Below are 19,992 nucleotides of genomic sequence, written 5' to 3' on the forward strand. Positions count from 1 at the left end.
GGATGATGACTGGAGTAATTTTCTGTCTAAGGGAGTAGATAACACGTTTCTAAACAATAATAAATTAATCCTGATTATGCCTTGATTAATACAAATCATAAATAAATAATGAATAATAACACTAAGAGTTGGTTTAAACAGATCTGAATCTGGAAACTAAGAGTTGGTTTAAACAGATCTGAATCAGGAAACTAAGAGATGGTTTGAACGGATCTGAATCGGGAAACTAAGAGTTAGTTTAAACAGATCTGAATCTGTTTAAAGATAGAACTGCCAAATGGGGTGGAGTTGCAATCTACTGTAGAGATAGCCTGCAGAGTTCTGTCCTACTATCCAGGTCTGTACCCAAACAATTCGAGCTTCTACTTTTAAAAATCCACCTTTCCAGAAACAAGTCTCTCACCGTCGCCGCTTGCTATAGACCACCCTCTGCCCCCAGCTGTGCCCTGGACACCATATGTGAACTGATTGCCCCCCATCTATCTTCACAGCTCGTGCTGCTAGGTGACCTAAAGTGGGACATGCTTAACACCCCGGCCATCCTACAATCTAAGCTTGATGCCCTCAATCTCTCACAAATTGTCAATGAACCCACCAGGTACAACCCCAAATCCGTAAACACGGCCACCCTCAACAATATCATTCTAACCAACTTGCCCTCCAAATACACCTCTGCTGTTTTCAACCAAGATCTCAGCGATCACTGCCTCATTGCCTGCATCCGTAACAGGTCTGCGGTCAAACGACCACCCCTCATCACTATCAAACGCTCCCTAAAACACTTCTGCGAGCAGGCCTTCCTAATCGACCTGGCCCGGGTATCCTGGAAGGATATTGACCTCATCCCGTCAGTAGAGGACGTCTGGTCATTCTTTAAAAGTGCCTTCCTCACCATCTTAAATAAGCATGCCCCTTTCAAAAATGTTTGAACCAGGAACAGATATAGCCCTTGGTTCTCTCCAGACCTGACTGCCCTTGACCAGCACAAACACATCCTGTGGCATTCTGCATTAGCATCGAATAGCCCCCGTGATATGCAACTTTTCAGGGAAGTCAGGAACAAATATACACAGGCAGTTAGGAAAGCTAAGGCTAGCTTTTTCAAGCAGAAATGTGCATCCTGCAACACAAACTCAAAAAAGTTCTGGGACACTGTAAAGTCCATGGAGAATAAGAACATCTCCTCCCAGCTGCCCACTGCACTGAGGCTAGGAAACACTGTCACCACGATAAATCGACTATAATTGAGAATTTCAACAATCATTTTTCTACGGCTGGCCATGCTTTCCACCTGGCTAACCCTACCCGGTCAACAGCCCTGCACTCCCCACAGCAACTCGCCCAAGCCTCCCCCACTTCTCCTGCACCCAAATCCAGATAGCTGATGTTCTTAAAGAACTGCAAAACCTGGACCCCTACAAATCAGCCGGGCTAGACAATCTGGACCCTCTCTTTCTAAAATTATCTGCTGAAATTGTTGCAACTGCAATTACTAGCCTGTTCAACCTCTCTTTCGTATCGTCTGAGATTTCCAAAGATTGGAAAGCTGCCGCAGTCATCCCCATCTTCAAAGGGGGAGACACTCTAGACCCAAATTGCTACAGACCTATTACTATCCTGCCCTGCCTTTCTAAGGTCTTCGAAAGCAAAGTTAATAAACAGATTACCGACCGCTTTGAATCTCACCGTACCTTTTCCGCTATGCAATCTGGTTTCAGAGCTGGTCATGGGTGCACCTCAGCCACGCTCAAGGTCCTAAACGATATCATAACCGCCATCGATAAGAGACATTACTGTGCAGCCGTATTCATCGACCTGGCCAAGGCTTTCGACTCTGTCAATCACCACATTCTTATTGGCAGACTCAACAGTCTTGGTTTTTCAAATGATTGCCTCGCCTGGTTCACCAACTACTTCTCTGATAGAGTTCAGTGTGTCAAATCGGAGGGCCTGTTGTCCGGACCTCTTGCAGTCTCTATGGGGGTGCCACAGGGTTCAGTTCTCGGGCTGAATCTCTTCTCTGTATACATCAATGATGTCGCTCTCGCTGCTGGTGATTCTCTGATCCACCTCTACGCAGACGACACCATTCTGTAAACTTCTGGCCAAATGATCACTGCCCACACCCGCCCGACCGTCCAGCATCACTACTCTGGACGGCTCCGACTTAGAATATGTGGACAACTACAAATACCTAGGTTTTTGGTTAGACTGTAAACTCTCCTTCCAGACTCACATTAAGCATCTCCAATCCAAAATTAAATATAGAATCAGCTTCCTATTTCGCAACAAAGCATCCTTCACTCATGCAGCCAAACATACTCTCGTAAAACTGACCATCCTACCGATCCTCGACTTCGGCGATGTCATCTATAAAATAGCCTCCAACACTCTACTCAACAAATTGGATGCAGTTTATCACAGTGCCATCCGTTTTGTCACCAAAGCCCCATATATTACCCACCACTGCGACCTGTATGCTCTCGTTGGCTGGCCATCGCTTCATGCTCGTCGCCAAACCATCTGGCTCCAGGTCATCTACAAGTCTCTGCTAGGTTAAGCCCCGCCTTATCTCAGCTCACTGGTCACCATAGCAGCACCCACTCGTAGCACGCACTCCAGCAGGTATTTTTCACTGGTCACCCCCAAAGCCAATTCCTCATTTGGCCGCCTCTCCTTCCAGTTCTCTGCTGCCAATGACTGGAACAAACTGCAAAAATCTCTGAAGCTGGAGACTCTTATCTCCCTCACTAGCTTTAAGCACCAGCTGTCAGAGCAGCTCACAGATCACTGCACCTGTACATAGCCCATCTGTAAATAGCCCATCTATATCCCTCATCCCCATACTGTATTTATTTATTTATCTTGCTCCTTTGCACCCCAGTATCTCTACTTGCACATTCATCTTCTGCACATCTACCATTCCAGTGTTTAATTGCTATAATGTAATTACTTCGCCACCATGGCCTATTTATTGCCTTAACTCCCTTATCTTACCTCATTTGCACTCACTGTATATATAATCTTTGTTTTCTTTTGTTCTACTGTATTATTGACTATGTTTTGTTTATTCCATGTGTAACTCTGTGTTGTGTCGAATTGCTATGCTTTATCTTGGCCAGGTCGCAGTTGCAAATGAGAATTTGTTCTCAACTAGCTTACCTGGTTAAATAAAGGTGAAATTATATATATTTTTAAATACAATGAGTGAGAAAGTTAGAGGCTACAACAAAACATGCTAACCTCTCACCATTACCAATAACAGAGACTACAACAAAACATGCTAACCTCTCACCATTACCAATAACAGAGGCTACAACAAAACATGCTAACCTCTCACCATTACCAATAACAGAGACTACAACAAAACATGCTAACCTCTCACCATTACCAATAACAGAGGCTACAACAAAACATGCTAACCTCTCACCATTACCAATAACAGAGGCTACAACAAAACATGCTAACCTCTCACCATTACCAATAACAGAGGCTACAACAAAACATGCTAAGCTCTCACCATTACCAATAACAGAGGCTACAACAAAACATGCTAAGCTCTCACCATTACCAATAACAGAGGCTACAACAAAACATGCTAACCTCTCACCATTACCAATAACAGAGGCTACAACAAAACATGCTAAGCTCTCACCATTACCAATAACAGAGACTACAACAAAACATGCTAACCTCTCACCATTACCAATAACAGAGGCTACAACAAAACATGCTAACCTCTCACCATTACCAATAACAAAGCTCCACAGCGGAGATTGGAGTATCTGTCCATAGGACCACTTTAAGCTGTACACTCCACAGAGCTGGGCTTTACAGAAGTGTGGCCAGAAAAAAATAAGAAAACACATTTGGCGTTCGCCAAAAGGCATGTTGGAGACTCCCCAAACATATGGAAGAAGGTACTCTGGTCAGATGAGACTAAAATTGAGCTTTATGGCCATCAAGAAAAACGCTATGTCTGGCGCAAACCCAACACCTCTCATCAACCCGAGAACACCATCCCCACAGTGAAGCATGGTGGTGGCAGCATCATGCTGTGGGGATGTTTTTCATCGGCAGGACCTGGGAAACTGGTTCAGAATTGAAGGAATGATGGATGGCGCTAAATACAGGGAAATTCTTGAGGGAAACCTGTTTCAGTCTTCCAGAGATTTTGAGACTACTAAAGCAACACTCGAGTGGTTTAAAGGGAAAAATGTAAATGTCTTGTAATGGTCAAGTCAAAGCACAGACCTCAATCCAATTGAGAATATGTGGAATGACTTACAGATTGATGTACACCAGTGGAACCCATCCAACTTGAAGGAGCTGGAGCAGTTATGCCTTGAAAAAATTGTCAAACATCCCAGTGGCTAAATGTGCCAAGCTTATAGAGACAAACCCCAAAAGACTTGCAGCTGTAATTCCTGCAGAAGGTGGCTCTACAAAGTATTGACTTTGGGGGGGTGAATAGTTATGCACACTCAAGTTCTTTTCTTTTTTATTTATTGGTTGTTTAACAATAAAAAAATATTTTGCATCTTTGTGTAAATCAACTGATACAAACCCCCAAAACGTCTATTTTAATTACAGGTTTTTAGGCAACAAAATAGGAAAAATTCCAAGGGGGGTGAAAACTTTTGCAAGCCACTGTACCATCATAAATATGTATGTGAAAGGTGACATTCTGTACTCTCATCTAATATGAAACATTCTAACTAAAATACAAAATGCTGGAGCATAGCACCAAATTTAAAACTGTAAGCTTCACTCTCCAAACACATATGGTGTGGACTATGTGTGTCTGGTAAACACATGTGGATCTGGTGAACAGTTATCACCTGTTGACCAACTACAGGAATACTGACCTGAGAGTCTCCAGTTTACAGTGGGGATTCCCCAGTCCAGCAGAGAGCAGCTTCACTCCTGAATCCTTCAGGTCATTGTTACTCAGGTCCAGCTCTCTCAGGTGTGAGGGGTTTGACCTCAGAGCTGAGACCAGAGAAGCACAGCCTTCCTCTGTGACTCCACAGTCTGACAGCCTGACAAAGAGATCATCATGACTTCACAAACACACTGTTAATTTAACGAGTAGTGTTGAAGGACAATGGCAGATGCATTTAGTTAATTCTCCCAAACAACATATTTCGTCTCCTAGAATTGTATGGTCATATTGTTATACTGGATTGAAAATCAATGCACTGATTCAATATATTATTCAATATAATATTATATACATATTAAATAACATATTTTTCTCTAAACTGAATATTGCTTCCTGATGATTAGTAATTAAATGTCATTTTATTTACTCACAGAACAGCTCTGGAGGCTTTGACCACTGGCAGCAGCCTCAGAAGACCTTCCTCTGATCTGGAGTATTTCTTCAGGTCAAACACATCCAGCTCCTTTTCTGAAGTCAGCAACACAAAGACCAGAGCTGACCACTGTGCAGGTGACAGGTTGGGTTCTGAGAGACTTCCTGAGTTCAGGAAGCTTTGGATCTCCTCCACTAGAGAATGATCATTCAGTTCATTCAGACAGTGGAACAGATTGATGCACCTCTCTGAAGAGGGATTCTTCCTGATCTTCTTCTTGATGTACTCGACTGTTTCTTCATGGCTCTGTGAGCTGCTTCTTGTCTTTGTCAGTAGACCTCGTAAGTGCTTCTGATTGGACTCCAGTGAGAGTCCCAGAAGGAAGCGGAGGAAAAGGTCCAGGTTTCCTGTCTCACTTTGTAAGGCTTTATCCACAGCACTCTTGTAGAAAGTAACTTTACGCCTTTGTTTGATCCTCACAGAAAGGTTCCTGGAAGTTGATTGCGGTTCATCCAATAGATTCTCATTGTTGTTGATGAATGAGAGGAACACATATACTGCAGCCAGAAACTCCTGAATGCTCAGATGAACAAAGCAGTACACCTTGTCCTGGTACAGTCCACATTCCTCTTTAAAGATCTGTGTGCACAATCCTGAGTGCACTGAGGCTTCATTGACATCAATGCCAGCCTCTTTCAGGTCTTCTTCATAGAAAATCAGATTGCCATTCACAAGCTGTTGAAAAGCCAGTTTTCCCAGTGACAGAATGCTCTCTTTATTCCAGTGTGGATCTGTCTCTTCTTTCCCAAGATACTTTTCATTCTTCTGTTTGGTATGAAACTCCACAAGGTGTGTGTACATCTCAGTCAGAGTCTTGGGCATCTCTTCTCGCTTATGTTCCAGCATGTGTTCAAGGACTGTTGCAGAAATCCAACAGAAGACTGGAATGTGACACATGATGTGGAGGCTCCTTGATTTCTTTATGTGTGAGATGATTCTGCTGGCCAGGTCATTACTGAATCTCTTCCTGAAGTACTCCTCCTTCTGTGGGTCATTGAACCCTCGTACCTCTGTCACCTGGTCAACACACCCTGAAGGGATTTTATTGGCTGCTGCAGGTCGGGTAGTTATCCAGAGGAGAGCAGAGGGAAGCAGATTTCCCTTGATGAGATTTGTCAGCAGAACATCGACTGAGGTTGACTCTGTGACGTCCCAACAGATCTTGTTCTTCTGGAAGTCTAGGGGCAGTCGGCACTCATCCAGACCATCAAAGATGAACAGAACTTTGTACTTGTTGAAGATGGAGATTCCTGCTTGTTTTGTTTCCATTGAGAAGTGATTAACCTGTTGGGGATGGTGGCGCTGTTTAGACTATTTATGCTAATGTGGCTAATTTTTTAAACGGCTTCCCACAAAATCCTTGATCGTACAATATGCATATTATTATTATTATTGGATAGAAAACAGTCTATAGTTTCTATAGGAGTTGAAATTTTGTCTCTAAGTGGAACAGAGCCCATTCTACAGCAATTTCCCTGACATGGAGTCAGATTTGAGAAATGTTGGCCACTTTTCTGAAGTCAGTTAAAAGGGCACTGTCGTTGCTATGACTATACGGACACTTCTTACGTCTTCCCCTGGATGCCTTTACGTGATGACGATTCCAACGGGCTCGATTGCGCGTTCACAGGCCCTACAAATGAAAAAACTCTGAAGCTAGTCATTCTTTGGGAGCTGCGTAACGCGCGCGGAAGACACCGACCCTCTCCTGTTCCAAGCGTTAGTTTAGCCTGTTATATTTCTCCGGTCATCTTTTCACTCGTTATAGGAGTTACAAACATCATAAAGTAGTTAATTTAAAGCGTTTTATAGCAATTTATATCCGTTTAGTGCGATTTTGGGACATTTATTTTTGCAACGATGTGAAAAGTTGGGCATGCTTTTCAGTTCATCCCGAACTCAGTTGACATTTCCACATGGCAAGAGGACAGCTTTCCACCAAAAGACGATTTCTCCCAAGAAAGGATCCTTTGCCCAAGATACTGATGGAAGAACAGCTCAAGGTAGGACATTTTTATTATGATAAATCGTGTTTCTGTCGAAACATTTTAGTGGCTTAGGACGCCATGTTTTTTGACGTAGCTTCGCTTGGCGCAAACTGTATTGAAAAGTAAGGATAAATTAAAAAATGTAATAACGCAATTGTATTAAGAATTAAATTGTCTATCAATCCCTGTCCACCCTGTATTTTTTAGTCACGTTTATGAGTATTTATGTATAAGAGTAGATCACTGTCTAAGTGGCGCAAGGACATTTTCTTTACCAGCTTGTCTACATTTCACATTGTCTAACCATGATTTTGGTGGCTAAATATAAACATTTTCGATCAAACTGTATATGCATGTTGTAATGTGATGTTACAGGAGTGTCATCGGAAGAATTCTGAGAAGGTTAGTGAAAAAATTAATATCTTTTGGCGATGTTGACTTTTATCGCTCACTTTGGCTAGAATCAATGCTGGGCTGCTAATTGCTATGTGCTAAGCTAATATAACGATTTATTGTGTTTTCGCTGTAAGACACTTAGAAAATCTGAAATATTGTCTGTATTCACAGGATCTGTGTCTTTCGATTCGTGTATGCTGTGTATTTTTACGAAATGTTTGATGATTAGTAGTTAGGTAAACACGTTGCTCATTGTAATTATTCTAGTCCATTTGTGATGGTGGGTGCAATTGTAAACTATGCCATATACCTGAAATATGCACTTTTTTCTAACAAAACCTATCCCATACCATAAATATGTTATCAGACTGTCATCTAATGAGTTTTTTTGTTGGTTAGGGGCTATAAATATCTTAGTTTAGCCGAATTGGTGATGGCTACTGGTGTTGGTGGACAAATAAAAGATGGTGGATTATGCTAATGTGTTTTTAGGTAATAGATGTACATCTTTACATATTGTGTCTTCCCTGTAAAACATTTTAAAAATCGGAAATGTTGACTGGATTCATAAGATCTGTGTCTTTCATTAGCTGTATTGGACTTTAATGTGTGAAAGTTAAATATTTTAAAAATATATTTTTTTTGAATTTCGCGGCACTGGTTTTTCAGTGGGGGGGGGGGGGGGGGGGTGCCGCTAGCGCCACGCTGATCCTAGACAGGTTAAGAAGTTCAATGAAAGTGTGTTTGTCCCCTTTCATCAAATTCAGCTCCCGAAAAGGGAATGAAAATACAAATTGGACATCCTGATTTGCTTTTCCTTCAGCCCAGTCCAGAATGAACTTCTGCACAGAGACTGTTTTTCCAATGCCAGCGACTCCCTTTGTCAGCACAGTTCTGATAAGTTTGTCTTGTCCAGTTAAGGGTTTGAAGATGTCGTTACATTTGATTGCAGTCTCTGGTCTTGCTTGTTTCCTGGCTGTTGTCTCAATCTGTCTCAGCTCATGTTCATTATTGACCTCTCCTGTTCCACCCTCTGTGATGTAGAGCTCTGTGTAGATCTTATTGAGAAGTGTTGGGTTTCCTTGTTTAGCGATCCCCTCAAATACACATTGAAACTTCTTCTTTAGATTAGATTTGAGTTCACGTTGGCAAATCACAGCAAGCTCATCTGAATCTAGAAAGACCACAGAGGATATTAATATTACGTCTGTTTTAATGCCTACAGTATTGTAGGACTGTTATAAAGTTTAGATTATAATTATTTATTCTCTTAACTGACTGTATAAATGTGTAAATGTTTTCATAATGCATTACAGACTGGTGTGACTGATTATATTGTTATTGGTATTATTGATGGTATTATTAATTTTGTCTCTCTCTCTCTAAATTAATCACCACAACACATCCCTGCTGCTACTTGATGAGATCACTAGGTGTTGTGTTAAGGCTGCTACAATATCATTGAGTTACACAGCTACTTTAGCTGTACTTTAGCTACAGCTTTTAAATGTTATAAAACAGCATTCAACATGAGGCAGACAGATCTTACATTTCTCCAGTGTGTCAGCAAGCTCCTTCTGGTTCATTTTCCTCAGGACGTGCAGTGTGATCTTCAGAGCCCCCTCTCTGGCACTGCTCTCCTGCTTCTCATCTTCAGCATCCACCACTTCCTTATCCTGCTTCTGACTCTCAAAGCCTTCTGGGAGTTCTGGACTAAGAATCCTCTTGAACATCTTCAACTCGTACTTCACAAATGTCAGCAACTAAAATAAATAAATAAAATAAGTTAAGCAAAAGAAGAAATGCTTTTTCATTAACACATTAATGAATGATTGACAGATTAACTTGACTTGAGGTAAACAAAAACAAATTTACATAACAGGACAACTTACACTGAATATGGAGGCCAGGTCTGTTTGATGACTCTGGGAAGACGGACCACTGAGAATCTCTGACTCTGATCTCTCCTGTTGGTTTCTGTGGACAAAACATGAGATTACATCTCCTCATCCAGGGAGTACACACACACACGCGCACATGCGCGCACGCACGCACGCACGCACGCACGCACGCACGCACGCACGCACGCACGCACGCACGCACGCACGCACGCACGCACGCACGCACGCACGCACGCACGCACGCACGCACGCACGCACGCACGCACGCACGCACGCACGCACGCACGCACGCACGCACGCACGCACGCACGCACGCACGCACGCACGCACGCACGCACGCACGCACGCACACACACACACACACACACACACACACACACACACACACACACACACACACACACACACACACACACACACACGGAGGGAAGGAATGTTGTGTTTGTTTAATATTGTTTTAGGACTATGAAAATGGACAAAAGGATTAGACTATGGATTATGAAAACAACAACAATAAATGTGAAAATGGGAGAGGAGAAATGACTAGAGACAGTGTTGTTTAACTCACTGACCATGACCCATGAGTTCTTCTTACCTTTGTTCAGTACAAAAGTCTCCCTCTCTAAACAGTATAGGTAGACCCATACATCGTTCACTCTTCATGGACACACAGCTGGGAACAGGGGAGGCTGCTCTCTCCTGCTTGATTGGACTTCAACACAACAGAGACAAACATTACATCTCTCATCTACTCTGAGCTCAGATGGGGAAACATAAGAAGAGTTTCATTCCAAAACGCTATATATCCATTTTCAGAAATAAGTATTTGTTTAAAATCTATCACTTGATAGTTTCATCACTTTCTTCCGTTGCGACGTCCCTCTAAGGCCCTTCTGCTAGCTTGCTAGTCCCGGCCCACTGGACTCCTATGATCACTTGGCTACGCATGCTTCTCCCTAACGTCAATATGCCTTGTCCATTGCGGTTTTGGTTAGCAATTATTGCCTTATTTCACTGTTTGAGCCTCTAGCCCTGCTCAATACGTATTAGTTAATCCTTTAGTTCCACCTCCCACACATGCGGTGACATCACCTGGTTTAAATGATATTTCTAGAGACAAAATCTCTTTCATCGTCACTCTATGCACAGGTTTACCCTCACTGTATTCACATTCTACCATACCTGTGCCTGTACATTATGCCTTGAATCTATTCCACCATGCCCAGAATTCTACTTCATTTACTCTCTGTTCAACCAGTCCTTTTAGCCTTTAGCCCTTATCCTACTCCTCCTCTGGGGATGTGAAGGTTAATCCAGGCCCAGCAGTGCCTAGCTCCACTCCCATTCCCCAGGCACTCTCATTTGTTGACATCTGTAACCGTAAAAGCCTTGGTTTCATGCATGTTAACATTAGAAGCCTCCTCCCTAAGTTTGTTTTATTCACTGCTTTAGCACACTCTGCCAATCTGGATGTCCTAGCTGTGTCTGAATCTGACTTAGGAAGACCACCAAAAAAACAAAAACCCTGACATTTCCATCCCTATCTATAACATTTTCCGACAAGATAGAACTGCCAAAGGGGGTGGAGTTGCAATCTACTGTAGAGACAGCCTGCAGAGTTCTGTCCTACTGTCCAGGTCTGAACCCAAACAATTCCAGCTTCTACTTTTAAAAATCCACCTTTCCAGAAACAAGTCTCTCACCGTCGCCGCTTGCTATAGACCACCCTCTGCCCCCAGCTGTGCTCTGGACACCATATGTGAACTGATTGCTCCCCATCTATCTTCAGAGCTCGAGCTGTTAGGTGACCTAAACTGGGACATGCTTAACACCCCGGCCATCCTACAATCTAAGCTTGATGCTCTCAATCTCACACAAATTATCAATGAACCCACCAGGTACAACCCCAAATCCTTAAACACGGGCACCCTCATAGATATCTTCCTAACCAACCTGCCCTCCAAATACACCTCTGCTGTCTTCAACCAGGATCTCAGCAATCACTGCCTCATTGCCTGCGGTCAAGCGACCACCCCTCATCACTGTCAAACGCTCCCTAAAACACTTCAGCGAGCAGGCCTTTTCTAATCAACCTGGCCCAGGTATCCTGAAATGATATTGACCTCATCCCGTCAGTAGAGGATGCCTGGTCATTCTTTAAAAGTGCCTTCCTCACCATCTTAAATAAGCATGCCCCATTCAAAAAAATGTAGAACCAGGAACAGATATAGCCCTTGGTTCTCTCCAGACCTGACTGCCCTTAACCAACACAAAAACATCCTGTGGCATTCTGCATTAGCATCGAATAGCCCCCGTGATATGCAACTTTTCAAGGAAGTCAGGAACAAATATACACAGGCAGTTAGGAAAGCTAAGGCTAGCTTTTTCAAGCAGAAATTTGCATCCTGTAGCACAAACTCAAAAATGTTCTGGGACACTGTAAAGTCCATGGAGAATAAGAGCACCTCCTCCCAGCTGCCTCCTCCCAGGCTTGGAATCACTGTCACTACTGATAAATCTGCGATTATTGAGAATTTCAATAAGCATTTTTCTACAGCTGGCAATGCTTTTCACCTGGCTAACCCTACCCCGGTCAACAGCCCTGCACTCCCCACAGCAACTCGCCCAAGCCTCCCCCATTTCTCCTTCACCCAAATCCAGATAGCTGTTGTTCTTAAAGAACTGCAAAACCTGGACCCCTACAAATCAGCCGGGCTAGACAATCTGGACCCTCTCTTTCTAAAATGATCTGCTGAAATTGTTGCAACCACAATTACTAGCCTGTTCAACCTCTCTTTCGTATCGTCTGAGATTCCCAAAGATTTGAAAGCTGCCGCAGTCATCCCCGTCTTCAAAGGGGGAGACACTCTAGACCCAAACTGCTACAGACCTATTACTATCCTGCCCTGCCATTCTAAGGTCTTCACCAAGTTAATAAACAGATTACCGACCACTTCGAATCTCACCGTACCTTTTCCGCTATGGAATCTGGTTTCAGAGCTGGTCATGGGTGCACCTCAGCCACGCTCAAGGTCCTAAACGATATCATAACCGCCATCGATAAGAGACATTACTGTGCAGCTGCATTCATCGACCTGGCCAAGGCTTTCGACTCTGTCAATCACCACATTCTTATCGGCAGACTCAACAGGCTTAGTGTAGTACACATGTTATTTCCGGTCACAACTTGCTGCTGTGCATTTTGTTCCGAACCTTACTTTGCTACCTACCAACATTAAGGTTTTTACTTTTTAATTACTTGTAACGGCAGATTTTCTCCTCTTCGTCTGAAGAGGAGGTGTAGCAGGGATCAGACCAAAGCGCAGCGTGGTTAGTGTTTATCATGTTTAACAAAAACGTGAACGCTACAAACTACAAATCAACAAATGTAAAAAAAAAAACGAAACAGTCCTAGTGCATAGATACAAAGACAGAAGACAACCACCCACATAACCCAACACAATCCAGGCTACCTAAATATGGTTCCCAATCAGAGACAATGACTAACACCTGCCTCTGATTGAGAACCATATCAGGCCAAACATAGAAACGTGAAAACTAGACACTCAACATAGAATGCCCACCCAGCTCACGTCCTGACCAACACTAAAACAAAGAAAACACAAAAGAACTATGGTCAGAACGTGACATTACCGTTTATATTTTTTTAGTTTTTCCATCGCTCTACATGTTTCATTCAACTTTTTCACTCCGGACGCTTTATCTGGACGTGGTTCGTCAGGACCTCCACCAGCCGAAGCTAAGTAGTAACATCAACATAATGCCTTCTAATTGCAGTCGCTGTCCTCATAATATACAGGAAAACGATTGCCTTATGGAGAGGATAGCTGTTCTGCAAGCCCAGCTTCAGACGCAATCGTTAGGCAAGGGTAATTTAAAGTGTAGGAAAGGATGAAACAGCGTTTGTGCCACCAGTAAGTACAGATAGTAGTATAAATCCCCTCGCACAGTCCCCACAGCCGGACAACTTTCTCATGGCTTCTGGAGGGAAATGCTGTAGGAATACTCAACCGGTGTCGCTCATTCAGCCGACAAACTTTAAACCGGTTGGCCTCCGTGCTCCACCATTAAGCAGCGGGTCAGAGGCCGAGCCTTCTCTGGTCTCTACTCCTCCCGTTACGGGGTCTGAGACACCGAAGCCTCCCACCATTAGCTCTGACAAATTGAAAACCCTAGTCATTGGCGACTCAATTACACGCAATATTAGACTTAAAACAAATCATCCAGCGATCATACACTGTTTACCGGGGGCAGGGCTGCTGACGTTAAGGCTAATCTGAATTTCTAAGCAAACAGCTGGAGGCAAGGCTTTCTCCTATAGAGTTCCATTTTTATGGAGTGGTCTGCCTATCCATGTGAGAGACGCAGACTCGGTCTCAACCTTTAAGTCTTTATTGAAGACTCATCTCTTCAGTAGGTCCTATGATTGAGTGTAGTCTGGCCCAGGGGTTTGAAGGTGAACGGAAAGGCACTGGAGCAATGAACCACCCTTGCTGTCTCTGCCTGGCCGGTTGCCCTCTCTCCACTGGGATTCTCTGCCTCTAACCCTATTACAGGGGCTGAGTCACTGGCTTACTGGTGCTCTTTCATGCCGTCCCTGGGAGGGGTGCGTCACTTGAGTGGGTTGAGTCACTGATGTGATCTTCCTGTCTGGGTTGGTGCCCCCCTAGGGTTGTGCCGTGGCGGAGATCTTTGTGGGCTATACTCTGCCTTGTCTCAGGATGGTAAGTTGGTGGTTGAAGATATCCTTCTAGTGGTGTGGGGGCTGGGCTTGGCAAAGTGGGTGGGGTTATATCCTGCCTGTTTGGCCCTGTCCGTGGGGTTTCGTCGGACGGGGCCACAGTGTCTCCCGACCCCTCCTGTCTCAGCCTCCAGCATTTATGCTGCAGTAGTTTATGTGTCGGGGGGCTAGGGTCAGTCTTAAATCTGGAGTATTTTTCCTGTCTTATCCGGTGTCCTGTGTGAATTTAAGTATGCTCTCCCTAATTTTCTTTCTCGCTTTTTCTCTCTCTTTCTCTCTCTCGGAATACCTGAGCCCTAGGACCATGCCTCAGGACTACCTGGCCTGATGACTCCTTGCTGTCCCCAGTCCACCTGGCCCTGCTGCTGCTCCAGTTTCAACTGTTCTGCCTATGGAACCCTGACCTGTTCACCGGACGTGCTACCTGACCTGCTGTTTTCAACTCTCTAGAGACCGCAGGAGCGGTAGAGATACTCTTAATGATCGGCTATGAAAAGCCAAGAGACATTTACTCTTGAGGTGCTGACCTGTTGCACCCTCGACAACCACTGTGATTATTATTATTTGACCCTACTGGTCATCTATGAACATTTGACCGTCTTGGCCATGTTCTGTTATAATCTCCACCCGGCACAGCCAGAAGAGGACTGGCCACCCCTCATAGCCTGGTTTCTCTTGGTTTCTTCCTAGGTTCTGGCCTTTCTAGGTAGTTTTTCCTAGCCACCGTGCTTCTACACCTGCATTGCTTGCTGTTTGGGGTTTAAGGCTGGGTTTCTGTACAGCACTTTGTGACATCAGCTGATGTAAGAAGGGCTTTATAAGTACATTTGAATGATTGATTGAACAGCCTTGGTTTCTGAAATGACTGCCTCGCCTGGTTCACGAACTACTTATCAGACAGAGTTCAGTGTGTCAAATTGGAGGGCCTGTTGTCCAGACCTCTGGCATTCTCTATGGGGGTACCACAGGGTTCAATCCTCGGGCTGACTCTCTTCTCTGTATCAATCAATGATGTCTGCCTTGCTGCTGGTGATTCTCTGATCCACCTCTACGCAGACGACACCATTCTGTATACTTCTGGCCTCTCTTTGGACACTGACACAACTACCTCATCACCATATTGTTATTTTACTTATTTTGCACCCCAGCATCGCTACTTACACACTCATCTTCTGCACATCTATCACCCTAGTGTTTAATTTGTAATAATTTCACCACTATGGCCTATTTATTGCCTCACTCCTCTTATCCTACCTCATTTGCACACACTGTATATAGACTTTCTCTATTGTATTATTGACTGTATGTTTTGTTTATTCCATGCGTAACTCTGTGTTGTTGTGTGTGTCGCACTGCTTTGCTTTAACTTGGCCAGGTCACAGTTTTAAATGAGAACTTGTTCTCAACTGGCCTACCTGGTTAAACAAAGGTGAAATAAAACATGTCTAAAAAATTTCAGAGAGACAAATAGTCATGTTTTTTTGCTAAATGCTATATACTGTATATGCCTCACCCTCAGAGAAATCAGTAGTACTGCTAGGTTTTACACAGTAATAATATATATCTGCCTCACTCTCAGAGAAATCAGTAGTACTGCTAGGTTTTACACAGTAATAATATATATCTGCCTCACTCTCAGAGAAATCAGTAGTACTGCTAGGTTTTACACAGTAATAATATATATCTGCCTCACTCTCAGAGAAATCAGTAGTACTGCTAGGTTTTTCTGTCCCTTTCCACGCTGCCTTTACACACTGCTAACGCAAGAGGACTGAAAAAGCATTTAACAGATTACTGTGAAGTAATATAATGATGATTCATGTTTCTTATTACCTGTTTTTATGCTCATGTTTTGAAATTATACTTCATTACTGTTACGATTATCAACCTTAATTCAATCACATCGAGAAAAGCATATTTCCAGGTACATTCATTGTCAAATTCATCAACCAGCATCAAGCCGCTCTGCCTTCTCTGTCACGATCGTCTATGGGAGAGAGAGAGGACCAAGGCGCAGCGCGTGAAAAATACATCTTCTTTTAATGAAGGAAAAAACAACCACTTACAAAAGGAACAAAACAAACGATCGTGAAGCTAAACAGAACTAAGTGCAAACATGCAACACGACACAGACATAGACAACTACCCACACCAGCCTACTGCCTATGGCTGCCTTAAATATGGCTCCCAATCAGAGACAATGAATGACAGCTGTCTCTGATTGAGAACCAATCCAGGCAGCCATAGACATAACTAGACAACTATACTCTACTCTGCCCCATACACATACAACACCCCATAGACTAGACAAAACACACAAAAACAATCCACCCCAACTCACGCCCTGACCAACTAAATAAATAAAAGAAAAAGGAACAATAGGTCAGGAACGTGACATTCTCAAGCAAGTAGTCAGCCTCGCCAAAAAGCTTGTGTTGTCACTCTGCCTTCTCGCGCAAACAATTAACTAGTTTTCATCAGAAAAAAACGTTGTAAAAATGTCATGTGTCCAGCCTACTTGAGGCGCCCCGAAAATAATGTTCAAAACTTCGGTCCTTGGACACAGAGGGGTTAAACACCAAAGTTACCGTCCATCTAGTGAAGAGAGGAGAACCGGACAGAGGTAGCCAGCATCCATCAATGAGAGAGGAAGAAGCCCTCCACAGGATTTAACAGGTGGAAGAAACAACCGGGGATCTACATCGGTCCACAAGAGATGCAGGCAACCGGTGATGATGTAGTGGTAGCTATGGTAACTAGGATGCTGCTGGTAGAGTAGCTACCTAGCTTACCTAGCTGTACCGACTAGCTATGGTAACTAGGATGCTGCTGGTAGAGTAGCTAGCTAGCTTACCTAGCTGTACCGACTAGCTAGGATAACGAGGATGCTGCTGGTAGAGTAGCTAGCTAGCTTACCTAGCTGTACTGACTAGCTAGGATAACGAGGATGCTGCTGGTAGAGTAGCTAGCTAGCTTACCTAGCTGTACCGACTAGCTAGGATAACGAGGATGCTGCTGGTAGAGTAGCTAGCTAGCTACTCAATAATGTAGTGAACTCCTTCATTATTCCCCAAGATCACCTCAGCCCACTCTGCCCGTAACCGGACAATAACCTTGGCGCCACACCGTAACTGAACGGGACAGTTCTGTACGGGAACGCGGGCAGATCCAGAACGCGGACATGAGCAGTGCAACACAATCAACTAAACCCAGTCTTTACAGTGGGTTACATTAGTAATATTCATTTTTTATTATTATGTTAAACAAACATTCTACTGAGCTGTAGTCAGTGAATAGCATTCTCACAGGTGTTCCTTTTGTCCAGGTGGGAAAGGGCAGTGTGGAGTGCAATAGAGATTGCATCATCTGTGGATCTGTTAGAGCGGTGTGTAAATTGGAGTGGATCTTTCTATTCTGGGATAATGGTGTTGATGTGAGCCACGTTTTATGGTCATTCGATCAAATGAGTTATGTTTTGCTACTTGTAGGTTACTGTCTGTAATTTGTCTCAATATATTTTATGATGTGTAGCCTAACGTGATTGAATGCATTTTTATTGGGTAAGCATTAGAATAAGCCGCCTCAATATTTGCAGCCGTAGGTGGTAATATTCCTCTAGGTGCTGATCCGTCATCAGTATTGTGAAATAATTATAATGTTAATCCTTTGTCTAATATCTATATAATGGATAATATTTCAACCGGACAACAGCGTATTCAATAGAATTGAAAAATAACGGAGAGTGCGCACAAGATCATGTGCGTAAACCTCTAGTGACAGAGGTTTTTACTGGAGTAAGGCGCCTCAATATTTGCATCCATAGGTGGTAATATTCCTCTAGGTGCTGATCCGTCATCAGTATTTTGCAATAATTATAATGGTGAGGAAAGATTTGAATGAGAGAAGCGCTCCCTTTCTTAGCCATTTTTTTTTTACCCCTTTTTTCTCCCCAATTTCGTAGTATCCAATTGTTTCTAGTAGTCTCATCACTACAACTCCCGTATGGGCTGGGAAGAGACGAAGGTCGAGAGTCATGCGTCCTCCGAAACACAACCAAGCCGCACTGCTTAACACAGCGCATCCAACCCGGAAGCCAGCCGTACCAATGTGTTGGAGGAAACACTGTGCACCTAGCGACCTGGTCAGCGTGCACTGTGCCCGGCCCGCCACAGGAGTCGCTAGTGCGCGATGAGACAAGGATATCCCTACCGACCAAACCCTCCCTAACCCGGACGACGTTAGGCCAATTGTGCGTCGCCCCATGGACCTCCCGGTCGTGGCCGGTAGCGACAGAGCCTGGGCTCGAACCCAGAGTCTCTGGTGGCACAGACCACTGCGCCACCCGGGAGGCCCTTAGCCATTCTATCAGTACATTATACCTTGTAGTGCTGCTGATCCAGTTTCTACCTGTTCACCAGACTCTTATACCTTGTCCTTATAAATTAAAAAAAGAAAATAGTAACACAAAATAACAATAATGAGACTATAAGGAGTACCAGTACTGAGTCAATGTGCAGGGGTACCAGGTAGTTGAGGTAATAATGAGGCTATAAGGAGTACCAGTACTGAGTCAATGTGCAGGGGTACCAGGTAGTTGAGTTAATAATGAGGCTATAATTGAGGTAAAATGTACATGTAGGTCGGGGTAAAAGTGATTTGGCAATCAGGATAGAAATGACATCTCCATTTCCAGGGAGTGTGCACACTGTAATGAATACTTAAGGAGAAAAAGGTGTAGATTCACGCACAGAGCGTGGCAGGTGTTTATTTCGCAGAAGGTAGGAATTGTGGTCACAGGCAGGCAATGGTCATACACAGGTAGGCAAACAGGCAGGTGAATCAAAACTAGGACTAGGACTCAAAAACGAGCTATGAAAACGCTTAGTAGAGTCACAACAAACACCTCACAAAGGAACTGAACTAAATAAGGAGCTGATGAGACCAGGTGAGTAACTAACAAAGGTGAATGAATCAATGAACAAAAATGATTGTCAGGGTTACATTCAAGAACACAAAGAAACAGGCCACAAGGTTGACTAAGAAAATAAATACAGAACCTTACACACACACACACAGGGAGGGAATGTTGTGTTTGTTTAATATTGTTTTAGGACTATGAAAATGGACAAAAGGATTAGCCTATGGATTATGAAAACAACAACAATAAATAGGAAAATGGGAGAGGAGAAATGACTAGAGACAGTGTTGTTTAACTCACTGACCATGACCCATGAGTTCTTCTTACCTTTGTTCAGTAGAAAAGTCTCCCTCTCTAAACAGTATCGGTAGACCCATAGACCGGTCACTCTTCATGGACACACAGCTGGGTACAGGGGAGGCTGGTCTCTCCTGCTTGATTGGGCTTCAACACAACAGAGACAAACATTACATCTCTCATCTACTCTGAGCTCAGATGGGGAAACAAGAGTTTAATTCCAAAACACGATATATCCATTTTCAGAAATGTTGAGACATTTTATTTTATTGTTTAAAGAAATTATTAAACCACTACAAGGCTTTATAAAGGCGTCTAACGTTTGTAATTTCCACCTTAAAATGTCAGACTT

At 43.5% G+C, this 19,992-nt stretch overlaps 1 protein-coding gene across 1 annotated transcript; it reads right to left on the bottom strand.

The window, feature by feature from the left end:
- Positions 1–6,228: 6,228 nt before the first annotated feature.
- On the bottom strand, positions 6,229–9,499 carry LOC129867900 (NACHT, LRR and PYD domains-containing protein 3-like). The gene is made up of 3 exons (XM_055941376.1): positions 9,312–9,499; positions 8,489–8,936; positions 6,229–6,235 (listed from the first exon to the last, which is right to left on the bottom strand). Exons 1-3 carry the CDS (start codon positions 9,493–9,495, stop codon positions 6,229–6,231), a joined length of 639 nt encoding a protein of 212 aa, XP_055797351.1. The 5' UTR covers positions 9,496–9,499.
- Positions 9,500–19,992: the final 10,493 nt, after the last annotated feature.

Source organism: Salvelinus fontinalis, chromosome 2, assembly GCF_029448725.1.
Source record: "Salvelinus fontinalis isolate EN_2023a chromosome 2, ASM2944872v1, whole genome shotgun sequence".
In the NCBI taxonomy this organism is placed as follows: Eukaryota; Metazoa; Chordata; class Actinopteri; order Salmoniformes; family Salmonidae; genus Salvelinus; species Salvelinus fontinalis.

Excerpts from the sequence above, each read along its gene's own strand:
- LOC129867900 (XM_055941376.1), bottom strand. The coding sequence starts at position 9,495 with ATGTTCAAGAGGATTCTTAGTCCAGAACTCCCAGAAGGCTTTGAGAGT. Across the intron at positions 8,937-9,311 it reads TGCTGACACACTGGAGAAAT|ATTCAGATGAGCTTGCTGTG; the intron begins GTAAGATCTGTC and ends TGGTCTTTCTAG.